The following is a 20,003-nucleotide window of genomic DNA, read 5'->3' on the forward strand; positions in this document are numbered from 1 at the left end:
GGAGGTAATTTAAAAAAATATTTTGTATTTCCCAACTGTGGTGGAAAGGAATGATAGTCAAAACTGAGAAGTTTAAGATCTATCAACAGAAAATCCTACTTGAAGGAATTTTTAGTTACCTGAATACCAATAATCCAATGGCCTGTGTTAATTTGGCAATTATTAAGTTAGACTAATTTATTACTTGACCCATAACATACTTTTAAGAAATCTTTCCAAATGAAATAATCAAGCGTGAAGATAATGATTTATGTGTGCTAATGTTTATAACAACATGATATTGTAACAATGAAAACAAACAGCCTTAATGTCCAACAGCAGGGAAAATGCTAAATCAGTTAGTATGTATTCATACAATTGGCTTTGAGAAATTTTAGTAATGCAGAAAATGTATATTAAATGCAATAAGTAAGAAACAAAATACATTAATAGTGTGATCTCTATTTTGAAAACATACCTGTAAATAAATAGGCAAATGAATGTTTTAAAAAGAATATAAGAAATACTCCAAAAGTTTTAACCCTGGAGTTAAAGCAACTTTCTTTGGGGTACAGGATTAGATGTTTTACTCTATTATTATTTATGTTCTTTTCATATTTCCAACTTCTCTGGAATGAACACTTTATAACATAGTATTACTTTTAGAATAAAATTTTTAAAATTATGATGCTTCTATGCTTCATACTATACTTTACTTACTAAGCAAGAGTGTGAGGCTGTTATTACTATAAATACTGAATCAAAAGGAGGAAAATTAAATAACATAAGCTTATGCTTATTTGTCTCCATGTGTGCTAAGTAGCTTCAGTTGTGTCAGACTCTTTGCAATCCTATGGACTGTAGCCGGCCAGGCTCCTCTGTCCATAGCATTCTCCAGGCAAGAATATTGGAGCAGGTTGCCATTCCCTCCTCCAGGGGACCTTCCTGAACCACAGATCGAACCCGTGTCTCATGTCTCTTGCACTGGCATTTGGGCTCTTTACCACTAGTACCACCTGGTAAGCTCATACTGGCCTCCTCCTCCCCTCATTTTGTGTCAGTTCTTAGTGTTTAAAAGAAAATTTAACTTTTGAAGACGTCTACTACTTCCTTATTTTCCAGAGTCAAATGAATCATGGCTAATAACACAAATATAAGTAAATAATAAAGCTACTCTAACACAAAAAAATTTATTATAAAAGTAATGACTTTATTCTTAAGCTATGCAGAAAAGGAGGTGTGAAATTATAACACTTAAAGTTTTAAAATACCTTAAAGCGTTTAATATGCCTTGAAAACTGCTAAGAAAAAAAGTACTAAAAACTATGTGTAAACCTTCTTGGCCATTCATTAGCTTAGCATTGAAAAGCAGTAAAACACTATTTCAATCAAAAGGTACTTTGTCAGTTAAATTCAATAAAGTATCTAAATTTCTAAGGTTGCTTTTAAAAATAAGGCAAAAATGCATGATTTATAGTATAATATTTTTATATGTTTATCACTGATGAACAATGGTAGACAAGTAATTTTTTTTTATAGATCCCATTATAAATTAAATTTATATTTCTTAAAGATTCAATCTTCAGTAGTTTTCTCTTTCGGCAATACCAATGATTTGTTCATAACACAAATTAACATGAACGTCATGGTGAAATTATTTTCACTTAAGAAAACAGTAAATGAGTATAAGTTTATGGCCTATACAAAACTGTTTCACTGTGGAAATACCTTTTTTTCTTAAGAGAGAAAATAATTCCTTTGGGTTTTCCTTCAAACACAAAATCTCTCCCAAAAGTAATACCTTTTGTAATTTTTAGATTCACCTTTAAGTTACAGACAATTCAATCTCTGTAGTGTTACCTGAAGACTAATGATATCTGCGTCACAGTTAACGATTTCTTCCATAATTCCCTTTTTCCTGTATTCCCAGTTTAATGCCCAGGATGGGCAATAGCCATATAGCTGCCGGGTGGCATATTTATCACATAACACATTGTAACACATAACCGTGAATGATGCTAAGAAGTGGGAGAAAAAAAGAAAACAAAAGGGAGAAAATTAGGCAACCTTTTCTAAAGCAATATCACATGTACACCTACACGATCATACATGCCACACAAACATAACTCAAATATCACCACTGTGAAATGCCTTGGGCAAGATTCTGTTAAACTATATAAAAACTTCACCAGAGTCCATCCACCATACCAAAGTTCTTTTACCAGAATCAGACTTATAGCTCATATTTGAGATTTTTTAAAGGATATTTTAATAAATAAAAATTCAAGTTTTAGGGGATTCGCTGGTTGCTCAGTGGTTAGGACTCTGCACTTCCACTGCTGGGAGCACAGGTTCGATCCCTGGTCAGGTAACTAAGATCCTGCCAGTCATGTGGTGTGGCCAAAAATAATCTAATTTTAAATCAATACTAACTTTTTTACACATAATTTGCTGAGCAAAACTTTTCTCTATAAATGGAATAAAAGTAAATTACAAAAGTAAATTTTAATTTTTTTCTCTTTAAAAGGCTTTCATTACCTTTCATTAACAAAACATTCACACTTAGTACTTCTTTGAGTCTTTTACTTCTCTCACTGTTCTGAGCCAGAAGAATACAGACTAACAAAGTTTAGTTATAAGAGAAACCTTTTTAACCAAATCAAACGCTCATTTTTAAAATTAAATTCTCATTTTAAAATTCCCTTGAACTGTAAAAGGACTGTGTGCATGCTCAGTTGCTAAGTTATGTCCAACTCTTTGCGACCCTATGGACTGTAGCCCACCAGGCTCTTCTGTCCGTGGGATTTTCAGGCAAGAATACTGCAGTGGGTTGCCATTCCTACTGCAAAGGATCGTCCTGACCCATGGATCAAACCCGCATCTCCTGCATTGGCAGGTGGGTTCTTTACCACTGAGGCACCAAGGAAGCCAGTAAAAAGACTACAAGTAAACTAACAAGAAAACACAGCTTGTATCCAACTGCTACTCAAAAGTGTGCTCTAGGAACCAGCAGCATCAGTTATCACCTTGGAACTCACAAATGCAAAGATTTTTGGCTTCACAAAGACTTACTGAATTGGAATCTGCAATTTAACAAAATCCTAAGGTGACTCTATGCAGAAGCACACCAGTTTGAAAATCCCTGATTTTTATCACTAATTCTCTATCCTATCTATTCATTAGAATCACATTATAGAACTTTAAAAAAAAAAAAATGTTGATCACTCCAGACTAATTTAGTATGTTAGGATTTGGGCGTTAATATTTTTAAAAAGCGTCCCAGGTAATTACAATGGGCAGATACGGGTGAGAATCAAATACTTAATAAATGGTAAGGAATACAAGAAATGAAGTAACGCTCAACTGAAGTTGATTCAGAGTCAGATGATAGGAAGATATTATGAGAAACTTAGTTCAGAGGTCTCCTGGGGATCTGACTGGTGGTCATTATGTATACTGGTACCTCTTTCACCATCTAGGATTAATTCTTAGTTTAATTACCATTATAGTTTTGGGGCTATAAATCACCCTTTTAACAATTGAACGTCCCTAAAATTAAGTATCAACATTTGGTTACTTCATATTAAAACAGTAAAATTTTCATCTTCAAAATAAAATTAGGTATCATAAAAACTGTGACTTGTAAGAGGAATATTAGTAACAACTTATTTTAAGCAGAATTCTGAACTATAAAATGTCTAATAAACAGTAAGAAGCCCTATAAATGTCAAATTATCATTGGTCTGAACAAAAAGATAAAGGTTTATATTTTCTACATTTACTGAAGTTCAAGAAATGCTGAATCCTGTAATTAAACTGCTCAAATCTTCACCCTATATCATTTCTATACCCCGGCCTGGTATCATATTCTGTTTCCAATATAGTAAATTTGATTCAGTCTAAATTATCCCTCTACAAGAGTTATCAGTCTACCCACTAAAGAAAGATAAATCTAAGTAGTTCAAAATTTTTCAGAAAAAAATTCATTACTCCTCATATTTCTTAAATCACCAAACCTTATGTGAAGATGCCATTTGGAAAGCTCTATTATAAGAAATAATTTTCAAACCAAGAGCCCCATCATTGTCAAAGACAAGATTCTTGTACATAAGCCTTAGGGTGGACTTTAACTCTGCTGCTGCTGCTAAGTCACTTCAGTCGTTTCCGACTGTGTGTGACCCCACAGATGGCAGCCACCAGGCTCCCCCATCCCTGGGATTCTCCAGGCAAGAACACTGGAGTGGGTTGCCATTTCCTTCTCCAATGCATGAAAGTGAAAAGTGAAAGTGAAGTCACTCAGTCATGTCTGACTCTTAGCGACCCCATGGACTGCAGCCTACCAGGCTCCTCCATCCATGGGATTTTCCAGGCAAGAGTACTGGAGTGGGGGTGCCAGTGCCTTCTCCAGGACTTTAACTCTACCCATCAGTATTTCTAAACTCATCTAAACTCAGGGGAGGTAAAATGAAGGCCTAATTTGAAGGTTAATTTGATCACAAAGCCCAAATGGCATTTCAAGTGTATCTGAAAAAAGTCAAGAAAGAATAAGAAAACTATTTTACCTGATGGCAGAATTTGGTCTCGTTCTTTTAATGTAATCCATGGCCTCGGAGGAAGCTGCTCTGGATGAACTGGAAAAAAAAAAATTTTTTTTAATGTAATTTCCTGTATTTCCAAAATCAGTATTATTTACTAATTTATAATGTCAAATCAGCTTCTGTTTTCTCTTCAGCTATAAAAGCCCATGTGCATATGTGTTAAGTCACTTCAGTCCTCCCAATTCTTTGTGACCCCATGGACTGTAGCCCACCAGGCTCCTCTGTCCATGGGATTCTCCTCCAGGCAAGAATACTGGAGCGGGTTGCCATGCCCTCCTCCAGGGGACCTTCCGGACCCAGGGGCTGAACCACTGTCTCTTATGTCTCCTGCACTGCAGGGGGTTCTTTACCACTAGCGCCACCTGGGAAATCCGTATGGTCTTAAAAATCTAGTACTGAAAAGGAAGTTGATGAAGAGTTATGCAGAAAACACAAAACTAACATCTGAAAAGAACACAAAGAAATTCATTAATGGCATTTATACTTACACAGTATTTATTTTAAAAAGAACCTATTTAAATCCTTAAGCAAGAGGCTTATGTCTTAATTATACATGTACACTGTACTGACTCAGTCTTGTTCCCAGAGGGAAAATGAAAGCTACGTGAAGTTTCAACACACTGATGAACAAAATTACTCAAATATTTTTAAAACAGAAAAAAAAAAAAAACAAAAAAAACATGCATGTATAATAAAAACTACTGAATTTTCTAATAGGGCTTTCATTTCCTAATTTTAATCTTTCTTTTATAATGTTGATACAAGGCCAGAGATTAGAATGACACTGTACATATAGAAAAAAAGGCACTGGTTAAACATTAACTGCTCAGATATAACTGTCAATACTAATGGAACTAAATTCTACCAAACTATCAGATGAAAGAAAATGCACTAAGTTAAGATTTAACTACCTACTTTTTCTTCTCACTTTTAAACACAATTGCAATTACAGGACAGTTTGATTCAAATTTGCAGATTTACCCAGCGAATTAGTGGCTAAGAAACATATCCCATTTAAGCAGAAACACTCCATCACCACCCAGCCACAGAAATTTTGAACAAAGTATCCAAGATCTTTAAAAAAGTGTCATTTTACTAACCATTTTAGTGTTCCAAAAGTCTAGCTAAAGGATGCCTCTTTTAGCAGCCATATTGTTCACAAAGTGAAATGAATGTTATTTTGCATAGTCCGTATCTTGCCAAGAAAGTAATGAAGGTCATCATAAGATAACAAACCATCCAGCTGGTTCAACACACTGAATCCTGGAAAATAACCTTGCCTCCTAGGAGCGCCGTGCCAGAACTATGGCAACTCTCTCTAAAACAGAAGTTCATTATATAAATATAATGGAGAGTAAACAAAGAACTCCTCAGCTGCTGGGATTCTTATTAGCAAATAGTTAAAAACTCAGAAAGCACGAAAATTATCAAAATAAAAGTGATGTCAACATTCTGACACTTCCCATATCTTAATACAGCCCAATTTAACAGTGTAAGTCAAACATATACTATTCCCCCAAAATAACTGAAGAACAAAAACATAGGAAAAGATACTGTATCTCACCAGTAACAAGGAAAAACTTAAAAATGAGATAGCATGTCTTTATTTAGGTTGACAAAAAAAATTTAAGTTTAATAATATCCAGGGTTGGTGAGGGTGATAAGAAATAGATTTGCACATACAACTGGTGGGAATATAAACTGGTACAGCTGGATGGACAAATGGGCATCATCTTTTAAAATTTAAAACATTCATGTCCCTGTGACCCAGCAATTCTATTTCTTGGGATCAGCCCTATCTGCTTAAAGCAGCAAACATATTAATTATGCCAATGTTTATAATATCAGAAACAATGATACATGTTTATCCATTTCACAGAAGTCTATGCCATAGTTTAAAAGAAAAAAGATACATGCATGCTCAAGTGGAAAGGTATATGAGACATTCTGCTGGGTGAGGAAAAAGTAGAAAATATATAATAATAAAATATATTTTATTAATAATTAGATAATAATATAGTAGGATATATTTTATTAGAAAAAACTTAAAACACATATGCAAAGTAATACAATGCAAGAAAATTTCTACTGATTTAATTTTTATATATAAATGTCTAGAAATGTCTATAAGGATACACACCAGAATTTTAATATCTCTTTCAAAGAGAATAATATATTCATGTGTGACATATATTTACTTAACATTGACTTTTTTCAAAGATAATATTGCATGGCCAATGACTTGACAAAGGATCAGTCAGTTTAGTCGCTCAGTCGTGTCCGACTCTTTGCAACCCCATGGACTGCAGCATGCCAGGCTTCCCTGTCCATCACCAACTCCCAGAGCTTACTCAAACTCCAAAGGATAGGACTATATTTATATAAGCCAACCATCAAATAAAGACTGTTTAATAGCTAAATCTGTATGGTCCTAGCACAGTACCAGAATGTGGATCAAAATTGAAGACTACTCTCATCATGAACAGAAGAGACAGCATCTTTCAACATCATACCTAAAAATGTGATCTAAAACAATTCTCCCATTTTTATCTTCCATACATGCCACACTAAGTGCTAGACAGTCCTGAAGCCATGAGGAATAGACCTGGAGGGGGACTGAGAGAGGAGGTAAGAAAAGTGTGATTTCCCACACCTCACAGTGATCAACAGCACTGTGCCTCGTTTCCCACAGTGAGGGTGCCAGCTGAGTCTAAAGAGCCAACAAAATCCACATGCTAAACCTAAACTGGGCAGTTGCCTGCTACTGAGGTTTTTAAAAGGTCATGAGTTTCCTAACATAGTATTAAAAAATATCCAGGGCACAAGTGAAAATCACCGGTCATACCAAAGACCAGGAAAATCACAATTTATTTGAGAAAAGACTACCAACAGACAATAACACAGAGGTATTCAGCTGTTGAAATTATCTGACAGAAATTCAACATAAAACTGCTTCATAAAGTAATTACCAATTCTCTTGAAACAGATGAAAAAATAGAAAACCCCAGCAAAAAAGTGGAAAGTGAAAGTAGCTCAGTTGTGTCAACTCTTTGCGACTCCATGGACTACACAGTCCATGGAATTCTCCAGGCCGGAATACTGCATTGGGTAGCCTTTCCCTCCTTCAGGGGATCCCAACACAGGGATCGAACCCTGGTCTCTCGCATTGCAGGAAGATTCTTTACCAGCTGAGCCACAAGGGAAGCCCACAACAGAAGTGGAAGGGCAAAATAATATGGACAACCAAACATAACTTCATTGAATTTGAGAACAAGTCAAGAGAATTTACTCAACAAGAAGAAAACAGAAAAAAAAAAAAAAAGAAAAGAACAAAGCCTGAGGAACCTGTGGGTTCCTCAAAAGATCTAAGATTCATAAAATCAAAGTTCGGAAAGAGAAGAGACAGAATGTAGACTTAAAAAATATTCAAAGAGATAATGACTAAAAATCCCCAAATTTAACAAACAACATAAATCTACACATTCAAGAAGATGTACAAACTTCAAGTAAAATAAACCCAAAGAATCAGACACCAACCACATCATAATGAAACTGCTAAAAACTAAAGACAAAGAATCTCAAAAACACCACAAAAATGACACATTACCTAAAAGGAAACAATAGGTTTCTTTCTAAAACCATGGTGCCAGAGGAATTAATACAATACTTTTCAAGAGCTAAAAGAAAATAACTGTCAACCTCAAATTCTGTGGCCAACAGAACTTGCCTTCATAAATCAAGGAAAAATGAAGATGTTATCAAAGGAAAACTAAAAGGCTTCGTTGCTAGCAGACTGCCCCTTAAAGAATGGCTAAAGGAAACTCTTAAGACAGAAAGAAAATGTTAACAGCAGAAGAAATGGAACATCAAAACGGAAAGAACAAGGAATGAGTGAAAGGATAAACGTAATGGATTAACCTTCTTTGCGTGAGCTTCTTATACTGTATCTGATAGCTGAAGCAAAAATTTTAACATCTATGTGGTACTCAGTGTAAGTAGAGGACATACTAGAGACAGTTATATTTTAAAAGTGGAGAGGCAAAGGGACACAGATGGAAGCAGGGCATCAATAATTGGCTTAAAATGAGAAGACACTATTGTCAATAGACTGTTCTAAGTATGCATATTGTGATATTTAAAAAGTCATCATTAAGAAAACTATACAAGACAGTGTACTCTAAAACAGCATAAATAAAACAAGATGGTATCCTAAAAAATGTTTAAATAGCCCATAAGAAACCAACAAATGATAAATAAAGGAGAAACAAAGGAAACAGACTACAAATAATAAAATGGCTGATTTCAAGTTTTACATATCAATTCTTACTTTAAATGTAAACAGTCTAGTAAATACACAAATTAAATGAGTGGAAATGTTCTCCTGGTATCTCTAATTTTCTTGAAGAGATCTCTAGTCTTTCCCATTCTGTTGTTTTCCTCTACTTCTTTGCATTGATCGCTGAGGAAGGCTTTTTTATCTCTCCTTGGTATTCTTTGAAACTCTTTGCTGGACACAGAACAACAGACTGGTTCCAAATAGGAAGAGGACTACATTAAGGCTGTATATTGTCACCTTGTTTATTTAACTTATATGCAGAGTACATCATGAGAAACACTGGGCGGAAGAAGAACAAGCTGGAATCAGGATTGCCGGGAGAAATACCAATAACCTCAGATATGCAGATAACACCATCCTTATGGCAGAAAGTAAAGAGGAACTAAAATGCCTCTTGATGAAAATGAAAGAGGAGAGTGAAAAAGTTGGCTTAAAGCTCAACACTCAGAAAATGAAGATCATGGCATCTGGTCCCATCACTTCATGGGAAATAAGACGGGCAAACAGTGAAAACAGTGTCAGATTTTTGGGGGCTCCAAAATCACTGCAGATGGTAACTGCAGCCATTAAATTAAAAGACGCGTACTCCTTGGAAGGAAAGTTATGACTAATCTAGACAGCATAGTAAAAAGCAGAGACTGAAGGCAGGAGAGAAGGGGATGACAGAGGATGAGATGGCTGGATGGCATCACTGACTCAATGGAGATGAGTCTGAGTAGACTCCAGGAGTTGGTGATGGACAGGGAGGCCTGGAGTGCCGTGGTCCATGAAGTCGCAAAGATTTGGACACGACTGAGTGACTGAACTGAACTGAAAATGAACATTGTTCCTAAATCAAAAGAGGAGATTGCACAGAAGAAAAAGATATCCTAAAAGAAACTGAAGAAACAAAAATTATGGTCAGGGGTAGGGGGAGGCTGCAAAAAATAAATGCAAATAAAAATAAAAATCAAGGAAAATTGGAAGTGGTCAAACAGGAGCTGGCAAGAGTGAACGTCGACATTTTAGGACTCAGCAAACTAAAATGGACTGAAATGGATGACCATTATTATCTACTACTGTGGGCAAAAACCCCTTAGAAGAAATGGAGTAGCCATCATAGTCAACAAGAGTGCGAAAAGGAGTACTTGGATGCAATCTCAAAAATGACAGAATGATCTTTGTTCGTTTCCAAGGCAAACCATTCAGTATCACGGTAATCCAAGTCTATGCCCCAACCAGTAATGCTGAAGAAGCTGAAGTTGAATGGTTCTATGAAAACCTACAAGCCCTTCAAGAACTAACACCCAAAAGAGATGTCCTGTTCATTATAGGGGAATGGAATACAAAAGTAGGAAGTCAAGAAACACCTGGAGTAACAGGCAGATTTGGCCCTGGAGTACAGAATGAAGCAGGGCAAAGGCTGATAGAGTTTTGCCAAAAGAACTCACTAGTCATAGCAAACACCCTCTTCCAACAATACAAGAGAAGACTTTACACATGGACATCACCAGATGGTCAATACCGAAATCAGACTGATTATATTCTTTGCAGCCAAAGATGGAGAAGCTCTATACAGTCAGCAAAAATAAGACCAGGAGCTGACTGTGGCTCAGATCATGAACTCCTTATTACCAAATTCAGACTTAAATTGAAGAAAGTAGGGAAAACCACTAGACCATTCAGGTATGACCTAAATCAAATCCCTTACAATTATACAGCAGAAGTGAGAAACAGATTCAAGGGATTAGATCTGATAGACAGAGTGCCTGATGAACTATGGACGGAGGTTCATGACATTGTACAGGAGACAGGGATCAAGACCATCCCCAAGAAAGAGAAATGCAAAAAAGCAAAGTGGTTGTCTGAAAAGGCCTTACAAATAGCTGTGAAAAGAAGAGAAGCGAAAAGCAAAGGAAAAAAGGAAAGATATATATCCATTTGAATGCAGAGTTCCAAAGAACAGCAAGGAGAGATAAGAAAGCCTTCCTCAGCAATCAATGCAAAGAAACAGAGGAAAACAACAGAATGGGAAAGACTAGAGATCTCTTCAAGAAAATGAGATACCAAGGGAAGATTTCATGCAAAGATGGGCTCAATAAAGGACAGAAATGGTATGGACCTAACAGAAGCAGAAGATATTAAGAAGAGGTGGCAAGAATATAAAGAAGTACTGCACAAAAAGGATCTTCACGACCCAGATAACCACGATGGTATGATCACTCACCTAGAGACAGATATTCAGGAATGTGAAGTCAAGTGGACCTTAGGAAGCATCACTATGAACAAAGCTAGTGGAGGTGATGGAATTCCAGTTGAGCTCTTTCAAATCCTGAAAGATGATGCTGTGAAAGTGCTGCACTCAATCTGTCAGCAAATTTGGAAAACTCAGCAGTGCCCAGAGGACAGGAAAAGGTCAGTTTTCATTCCAATCTCAAAGAAAGGCAATGCCCAAGAAGGCTCAAACTACTGCACAATTGCACTCATCTCACACGCTAGTAATGCTCAAAATTCTCCAAGCCAGGCTTCAGCAATACGTGAACTGTGAACTTCCAGATGTTAAAGCTGGTTTTAGAAGAGGCAGAGGAACCAGTGATCAAATTGCCAACATCTGTTGGATTATTGAAAAAGCAAGAGAGTTCCAGAAAAACATCTATTTCTGCTTTCTTGACTATGCCAAAGCCTTTGACTGTGTGGATCACAATAAACTGTGGAAAATTCTGAAAGAGATAGGAATACCAGACCACCTGACCTGCCTCTTAAGAAATCTGTATGCAGGTCAGGAAGCAACAGTTAGAACTGGACATGGAACAACAGACTGGATCCAAGTCAGGAAAGGAGTACATCAAGACTATATATTGTCACCCTGCTTATTTAACTTATATGCAGAGTACATCATGAGAAACACTGAGCTGGATGAAGCACAAGCAGAATCAAGACTGCCAGAAGAAATATCAATAACCTCAGATACCACCACCCTTATGGCAGAAAGCAAAGAAGAATTAAAGCGCCTCTTGATGAAAGTGAAAGAGGAGAGTGACAAAGTTGGCTTAAAACTCAACATTCAGAAAACTAAGCATGGCATCTGAGCCCATCACATTATGCCAATAGATGAGGAAACAGTGACAAGACTTTATTTTGGGGGGCTCCAAAATCACTGCAGATGGTGGACTGCAGCCATGAAATTAAAAGATGCTTACTCATTGGAAGAAAAGTTATGACCAACCTAGACAGCATATTAAAAAGCAGAGACATTACTTTGCCAACAAAGGTCTGTCTAGTCAAAGCTATGGTTTTTCCAGTAATCATGTATGGATGTGAGAGTTGGACTACTGAGTGCCAAAGAATTGATGCTTTTGAACTGTGGTGTTGGAGAAGACTCTTGCGAGTCCCCTGGACAGCAAGGAGATCCAACCAATCCATCCTAAAGGAGATCAGTCCTGGGTGTCATTGGAAGGACTGATGTTGAAGCTGACTCGAATACTTTTGCCATCTGATGCGAAGAGCCGACTCATTTGAAAAGACCCCAATGCTGGGAAAGACTGAGGGCAGGAGGAGAAGGGGACAACAGAGGATGAGATGGTTGGATGGCATCACTGACTCAATGGACATGAGTTTGAGTAAACTCTGGGAGTTGGTGATGGACAAGCAGGCATGGCTTGCTGCTGTCCCTGGGGTCTCAGAGTCAGACACAACTGAGTGATTGAACTGAAAAGTTTAAAAAACAAAAAAGAAGAAGAAGAAAATGTAGTATTGTAAATATACTGATTCTTTGCAAAGCAAACTACAGTAGATTCTTGAATAAAAACAGGGATAGTGACCCTGATCCCTGCACAGTCAACACCTTCACATATAACCTTACAGTCCTTCGTATCCTCTGTTCCACATCACAGATTCAACCAATTTTAGATCCTACAGTACTATTCATTGAAAAGAAATCTGCATCTAAGTGGACCTGTGCAGTTCAAACCTGCGTTGCTGAACCGTCTACTACATCCCCAATAAAAATCCCTACACTTACACTTGGGGGAGTGGAGAAATTTGAAAGACTGTTTCTAGCAATTTTAATGAAACTATAAGGCAAAATAAGCATGGGGCCAAAATAACCCAAGACTTTATGATCAAATCAAGAGGGAAGATTTACTCTACTGCATCTCAAAACATTTTATAAAGCTACTGTAAATAACAACTTCATATTGCCATAAAGACTAACAGAAGGTAACAAAAAACAGAGGTTCTACAAATAAATCCATACAAACATTTATGGTTCATGACAAAAGGGCACAAAAAATAGTAATGAAAGGACAGCCTTTTCAATAAATGGCTATGGGTTAATTTAATTTACAAATGGAAAAGTTATAAAAATTGAATCCTGTGTTACACAAACATCAGTTCCGAGAAGATGATAGCTCTAAATGTGGCAAGTGAAAAACAGAGCTTTTAGATAATAGCACAGAATACATCCATGAGCCTGAGGTAGGGAAAAATTCTTAAAGAGGACACAAAAGCAGTATCCTACTAAAAAGATCAACAAAGCAGAGTATGTTAAACGTTTGCTGTTCATCAACAGACAAATTAAGAGAGTGAAAACCAATAACAGCATGGGAAAAGATATTTACAACATGCATAGCAACAAACTTATATCTAAAACACAAGAAAAACTCTTTAAAAATCACACACACACACACACACCACATATTCCATATGGCTGGGTCAACAGGCTATATTCATACAGACGAGACAAATACTATTTCAAAACAAGAAGAAAATAACAAACACATGATTTGTATACAACTTAAATGACCACATATTCTAAATACTAAAAGGACTTCTTTAATAAATCTGATGTCTCTCTCCATCAATCAACTTTGTCTTTTTAGCCAAAAAAATTTTAAATAACATTAATTTGATTTCCCCTTATTGTAAATCTTACTATTTAAAAAAATTTTTCCTATGTAGATGGGTGTCTTCTATGTCAGAATTAAAAAGCGTACTGCAAAAATATTGTGATGATGGCCTCTATGCTTGAATCTAGATTTCTCTAGCATTGTTTCAGGATTCTGTATTTTAGAAAGGCATTATTCCAGGAAAAATATTTGAATTTAGCAGCATCTCCATTATTTTACCTGTATTTTGAGTGTTTAAGCAAAAAAAAAAAAAAATTTCAGTCAAAATACTTTAAAGCTTTCTTATATTAAAAATTTTTCATTTGGAATACAACTATATGAATCAGATAAATGTGATGTGCTTAATTAAAATCTTGCTGGCATAATTTCCACAAAGGTGAGTGAATCAAACAAATCATTTCATTCATGAAAAATGTGTACCACGTGTGGGTTCCAAGTAATCTGCATCCAATTCAAACAATTGATAACTAGGTATCTTTGTGGTTAAGAGCAAGACCATCTTGGGTTCACAGCTTTGACATTTGTCAGCCACATATTTAAGTTAATTACTTTATTCTCTTAATCTCAGAATGCCAGTAAAAATTCCTATCTCCTAGACTCCTTAAAAGATTTGACAAGATAATGTAACTAATGCTCCTAATATATTGCTTGGTAAATATAAAGCACTGACTGTGTGCAAAAAAGAATGTCCCACTACCATGGGATATACTAATGCCAGGAACTTCCATCCTATAAGCAGTTTTAAAAACTGATCAGATGCTTTTAAGCAACATGGGATACTTAGCTAACAGTAATATCTGTTGAGTTTACTGCTTTGTAATTAACATTTACCTGCAAGATTGTCAAGCATGAAGTTCAGTAGCTTTCGGGTTCCATCTGGGTCCTGGTATAAATTGAGAATATCCTGTGATAAAGGATTGCCTAAAGAGAAGAAAAATAAAATCTGTTAAGAGTTACAATTGGAAGACAAAACAAACATACACAATAAAACAAAATACTAATTTTCTAAAGTAAATTTTACTGTACTCAGTCTGTTACATAAATTGAAAGAAATCATATGAACTAAATACTCTGGTAAGATAGTCATAAAGAAAAACTTCAAAAGATCTATTTCTTTCAGATGTCACTGTTTATACTGCATATCTATAATTTGGGTGTGTCAAAATCACATATATATATACATACACACACAAATAAACATATTAATCTTGGTCAATTCTGAAGTAATATCACAAAGTAACCCCATAGGTTCCACATATATCTTTGAAGACAATATTCTAAATGAAAGAAAAACAGCCTTTGTGTGAGAAAGAATGAATGATATTATTAAAAAGAAGAGTCTTCCTAATTAGAATATTACACATGGAGAAAAGGAAGATCCTTCAAGTGAAAAGACAACTTATCATTACCAAGATGAGTTAGTGAAATATAGAAGGAAATAAGAATTTTTTAAATGACATTGATCAGGGATATCTGAATACTAAAAACAAAACAAGCTACTGTTAACAGTCTAAATGTTTTCTTAAGAAATAAAGACAGTATTTGTTAAGACAAGCATGCAAAAATAGTAAACAGATTTGAAAAAACAAAAAGTGTAGAACTTCCAGAAATGAAATTTCCAACTATTAAACAAAATCTTCAATACAACACACGCCAACACAAATATCTAAAATTAAATGACACTGACCAATGCAGTGGTTAGAAAGAACATGGAGAACCTGGAACTCTCAGAAGTTGCAGGATGCTGGTGGAAGTGTAAAATAATACGACCATGGTGAAAACCTGGTGAGCGGTTTCCAATTGACTTGAAAGTGGAAAAGGAAACTTCCTGGGTTGATGGAAATGTTCTACATCTTGTAGTGGTTTCACAGATGTGTGTTTTTGTCAAAATTAGCCAAGCAGCATCTTTAAGTATTTAGGTATTTTACTATATGCAATTGGGCTTCCCTGGTGGCTCGGTGCTAAAGAATTCACCTGCAATGCAGGAGATGCAAGTTCAATCCCTAGGTTGGGAAGATCCCCTGGAGGAGGGGTATAGCTACCCACTCCAGTATTCTTGCCTGGAGTATCCCATGGACAGAAGAGCCTGGCTGGCTATGGTCCACAGGGTCGCAGAGTTGGACACAACTGAAGCAACTGAGTGTGCACGCAAGCACGCACTGTATGTAATCATAACTAATAAAGTACTGGGGGTGGGGACCATGAATGAGGGACTTTCCTGGGAATCCAGTAGTTAAGAATCCACACTTCCACTGCAGGGGCACAGGTTAGATCCCTGCCTGGGGAACTAAGATCCCACATGCTGTGTGGCGCTGTCCAAGTATGTTAGTTGCTCAGTCATGTCCAACTCTTTGCAACCCCAGGGACTGTGGCATGCCAGGATGCTCTGCCCATGGAATTCTCCAGGCAATAACACTGGAGTGGGTTGTCATTTCCTTCTCCAGGGGATCTTTCCAATCCAGGGATTGAACCCAGGTCTCCTGTACTGCAGGCTGGTTCTTTACCATCTGAGCCACCAGGGAAGCCCAAAAAACAACAAAAACAAAATGAAACAAAACAAGAAACCATGAATGAGTTAGGTAGTAGATTACACCAGCTGAAAATAAAACAAATGAACAGGAAAACTATATCCAAAGAAATTACCCAGAATACACCACTGGGCATCAAAAAGATGTAAAGCATGAGACAATAAAAATATGGGACTCAGAACAAGAAATCTTAATGTATGATAAATTGGAGCTCTAGAGAGATCAGTACTTTGTTTTCTGCTCCAATATGTAAAGAGATTGGAAGTTGATTCTTGTCAAGAGTTAAGAGACTTCTTCCTGGAGGAGAGGGAGGAAGTTATCATTGGCAAATGTCTTAAATTTGTTGGTGCCCAAGATCAAGGAAATACCTGGAGCAAACAGCAGACTAACCAAAAGGTTTAAAAGAAAATGCTTGGAAATGAGATGTAAAAATGGGCTCTGAAAAGCTCTGACATATTCCTGGGATTCCAGAGGTAATATGTATATGGAGACCTATGCACATGTTTAGGAAAAAACCTAAAAACAGCCTAAGCTCTCACCTCTGTCTGTCCTTGAGGTTATGCAATGAAAGAAGTGAAGGACAAAGCAGAATTATAAACTTCCTGGCTGATTACTGATTGTTTGCCCCCAAACACACACTGAGCCACCTGGCCAAGAGTGGGAGACTTACTGGTTACAGGCATTTATCAAAATCTCTGGCCAAGCATTAACTGACCATAAACTGAATAAAGACTTCGATGGTCACATATGATAAAGCATACAAAATTAGTTCTGAGAAATCACTAAAGCAACAAACAACATACACAACAAGCAGCAACAACAGACAACCCCGGGAAGGGGAGAGAGTCTAATTTCAAAGTTGCCACATTATTTTAAAAGTCCAATTCTTAACCAAAAACTTATGAAACACACAAAGAAACAAGAGAGTATGTTCCAAACACAGGGATGAGATCCATCAATAAAAACTGTCCCTAAGAACAATAAAAACTGTACCCAAGGATTTACTAGAAAAAACTTTGAAATCTACTATTTTATTATGCTTAAAGAGCTGAAGAAAACCATGCCTGAAGAATTAAAGTATGAGAATGACATCTCACCAAATAAAGAATATCAAAAAATAAACAGAAATTATAAAAGGAACAAAATAGAAATTATAAAATTTTTTTAAAAATCACTAGAAGGGCTCAAGAGCAGAGGGTAGAAGAAAAGATGTGTGACCTTGAAGAGAAGTTATTTGAAATTACACAGTTTGAGGAAAAGAAAGAAAAAAGAATGAAGAAAAATTATCAGAGCTCAGAGATCTATCAGACAACAAGTATACCAACTTATACATAATGGAAGTCCCAGAAGAGGAGGAGAGAAAAGAACAGAAGAAAAACTTTAAGAAATAATGGTCAAAAGCATCCCAAATTTAATGAAAAACATTAACAGAAGAAGCCAAATAAATTCCAAGTAAAATAAAATGTAAGTGAGACCCTGGACAAATTGTAATAAAACTGTGCAAAGTCAAAGAATCTAAGATAGACATGACACATGGTGTACCGAGCCTCAAAATAAGATTAACAGCTGATTTCTCATCAGAAACCACAGAAGTCAAAAGGCAGTAGAATAACACATTCCAAGTACTAAAGGAAAAATAAAAAGAACTTTCAACCTAGGAATTCTATATCCAGCAAAAATATCCTTCAAAAATAATGGGGACAGTAAGATATTCCCCAACAAACAAAACCTGAGTTTCTCACTAGCATACTAACCCCTCAGGAAATACTAAACAGATTCTGTTAGCTGAACTGAAAGAAAACAGAATAGTAACTTGAATCCACATGAAAACTCAGAGTACCAGTAAAGGTAGTCCACACAGTAACATATAAAAGACAGTGTACATTTAATTTTCTAACTTTTTCCCTCCTATCTAACATGAGAGATAACTGCACACAGCAATAATCAGAAATCTATGTTGACAGGCACACAACATAAAAAGATGATATTTGTGATGATAGCAGCATAAAAGAGAAGTGAATGGAGATACAGATGCAAAGTTCTTTTATATTACTGAAATTAAATTGCTACTAACCCAAATTAAATTACTGTAAACTAAGATGTTAACTGTAATCCTTAAGGTAATCACTAAGAAAATAATTCAAAATAATACAGCAAAAGAAACAAGGGAATTAAATTGGTACACTGGAAAATATCCATCTAGCACAAAAGAAGGCATTAATTGAGGAACAGTGGAACAAAAAGAATATAACACATACAGAAAACAAATAGCAAAATAACTGACATGAATCCCACTTTATCAGCAAACACATTAGATGTAAGTGGATTAAACTCAGATTAAAAAGCAGAGAACTGCAGAATGACTAATAAGACTTATACGCTATCTAAAAAAGGCACACTATAAAGACAAAAATAGACTGAAAGTAATCTTTTACAGAAAGAGATACACCTTACAAACAGTAACCAAAAGAACAGAAGTGGCTACACTGAGATAAGGATAACCTCAATGTTTTGTATTAATGAAAAACTGAATTACTAGTTAAGAACTTTTCAACAAAAAAAATTTCAGGCCCATATATTTTTACTGGAAGATTCATCCCATAAGGTAAGAAAGCAATAATATAAATGGAAACTATTCAAGATGTTTGAGTAACACTTTTCAATTCAATTTACAAAGTCAACAGTATCCTGGTATCAAGCCAGACAAAAGCACTGCAAAAAATATACTACAGAATGTCTTATTATCATAAATGTATAAATCTTCAACAAAATACTAGCAATACAGTATTTCAGCAATATATTAAAAACAGAACACATTATGGTCAAGTGGTATTTAAAATGGGACAAGAAGGTGAGTTCTATCTATTGATAGAAGGCTGATTATTACTGAAAAAACACCAATGTAATTCAGCAAATAAAGTAAAGAGAAAAGTCATGCTCATCTCAACAGTTGCAGAAAAAGTATTTGACTAATTCAACTTGTACTAATGACAAAAGTCCTCAGCAAAAGTGAAGTAATAGGAAAGTGAAAAGTGAAAGTCATGTCCGGCTCTTTGTCCCCACCATGGACTCTATACAGTCCATGGAATTCTCCAGGCCAGAATACTGGAGTAAGTAGCCTATCCTTTCTCCAGAGGATCTTTCCAACCCAGGGATGAAACCCAGGCCTCCTGCATTGCAGGCGGATTCTTCACCAGTTGAGCCACAAGGAAAGCCCAAAGTAACAGAAGGGAAATTTATTTAACCTGAAAAAGCATCTACCAGAAAACTTGCAGCTATTAATAGTATAATTCACAATGAAAGAACTGAGCACTTTTTCTCCATAAAATAGAGAATGGAGCAAGGATGTGCAGTGTCACCGTTTCTATTTAATACTGTCCTTGGCAGTGTGATAAAGCAAAAAAAAAAAAAAAAAGCACACAGAAAGAAATGAAAAGATCTGTACTCACAGATTAAAAGGTTGTAAAAGTTCCTAGAAGTAATAAGTTTACAAATGTTTCAAGGGACAAGGTCAATATACATTTAAATAAACTGCATTTTAATTCTATAAAATATCAGTGAATAACTGGACATTTAAAAGGCAACATCATTTACAATAACATCAAATAACCAGTAAATCCAGCAAAATTATATAAATCTAGCAAAATATTTGCAAGATCTGCATGCTGAAAACTAC

The 20,003-nt window shown here is 35.8% G+C and overlaps 1 protein-coding gene across 3 annotated transcripts in view; it reads right to left on the reverse strand.

Moving 5' to 3' along the window:
- The window catches only part of CNOT6L (CCR4-NOT transcription complex subunit 6 like), a 116,447-nt gene that overhangs the window by 32,591 nt on the left and 63,853 nt on the right, over window positions 1–20,003 (reverse strand). For all 3 annotated transcript variants that reach the window (XM_055588875.1, XM_055588874.1, XM_055588876.1), the window contains 3 exons: window positions 14,631–14,720; window positions 4,542–4,610; window positions 1,840–1,997 (listed from right to left, as the gene is read on the reverse strand). In XM_055588875.1, coding sequence (XP_055444850.1) covers window positions 1,840–1,997; window positions 4,542–4,610; window positions 14,631–14,720 — 317 coding nt within the window. The remainder of the gene's footprint in view (window positions 1–1,839; window positions 1,998–4,541; window positions 4,611–14,630; window positions 14,721–20,003) is intronic.

Source organism: Bubalus kerabau, chromosome 7, assembly GCF_029407905.1.
Source record: "Bubalus kerabau isolate K-KA32 ecotype Philippines breed swamp buffalo chromosome 7, PCC_UOA_SB_1v2, whole genome shotgun sequence".
NCBI classification, from domain to species: Eukaryota; Metazoa; Chordata; class Mammalia; order Artiodactyla; family Bovidae; genus Bubalus; species Bubalus kerabau.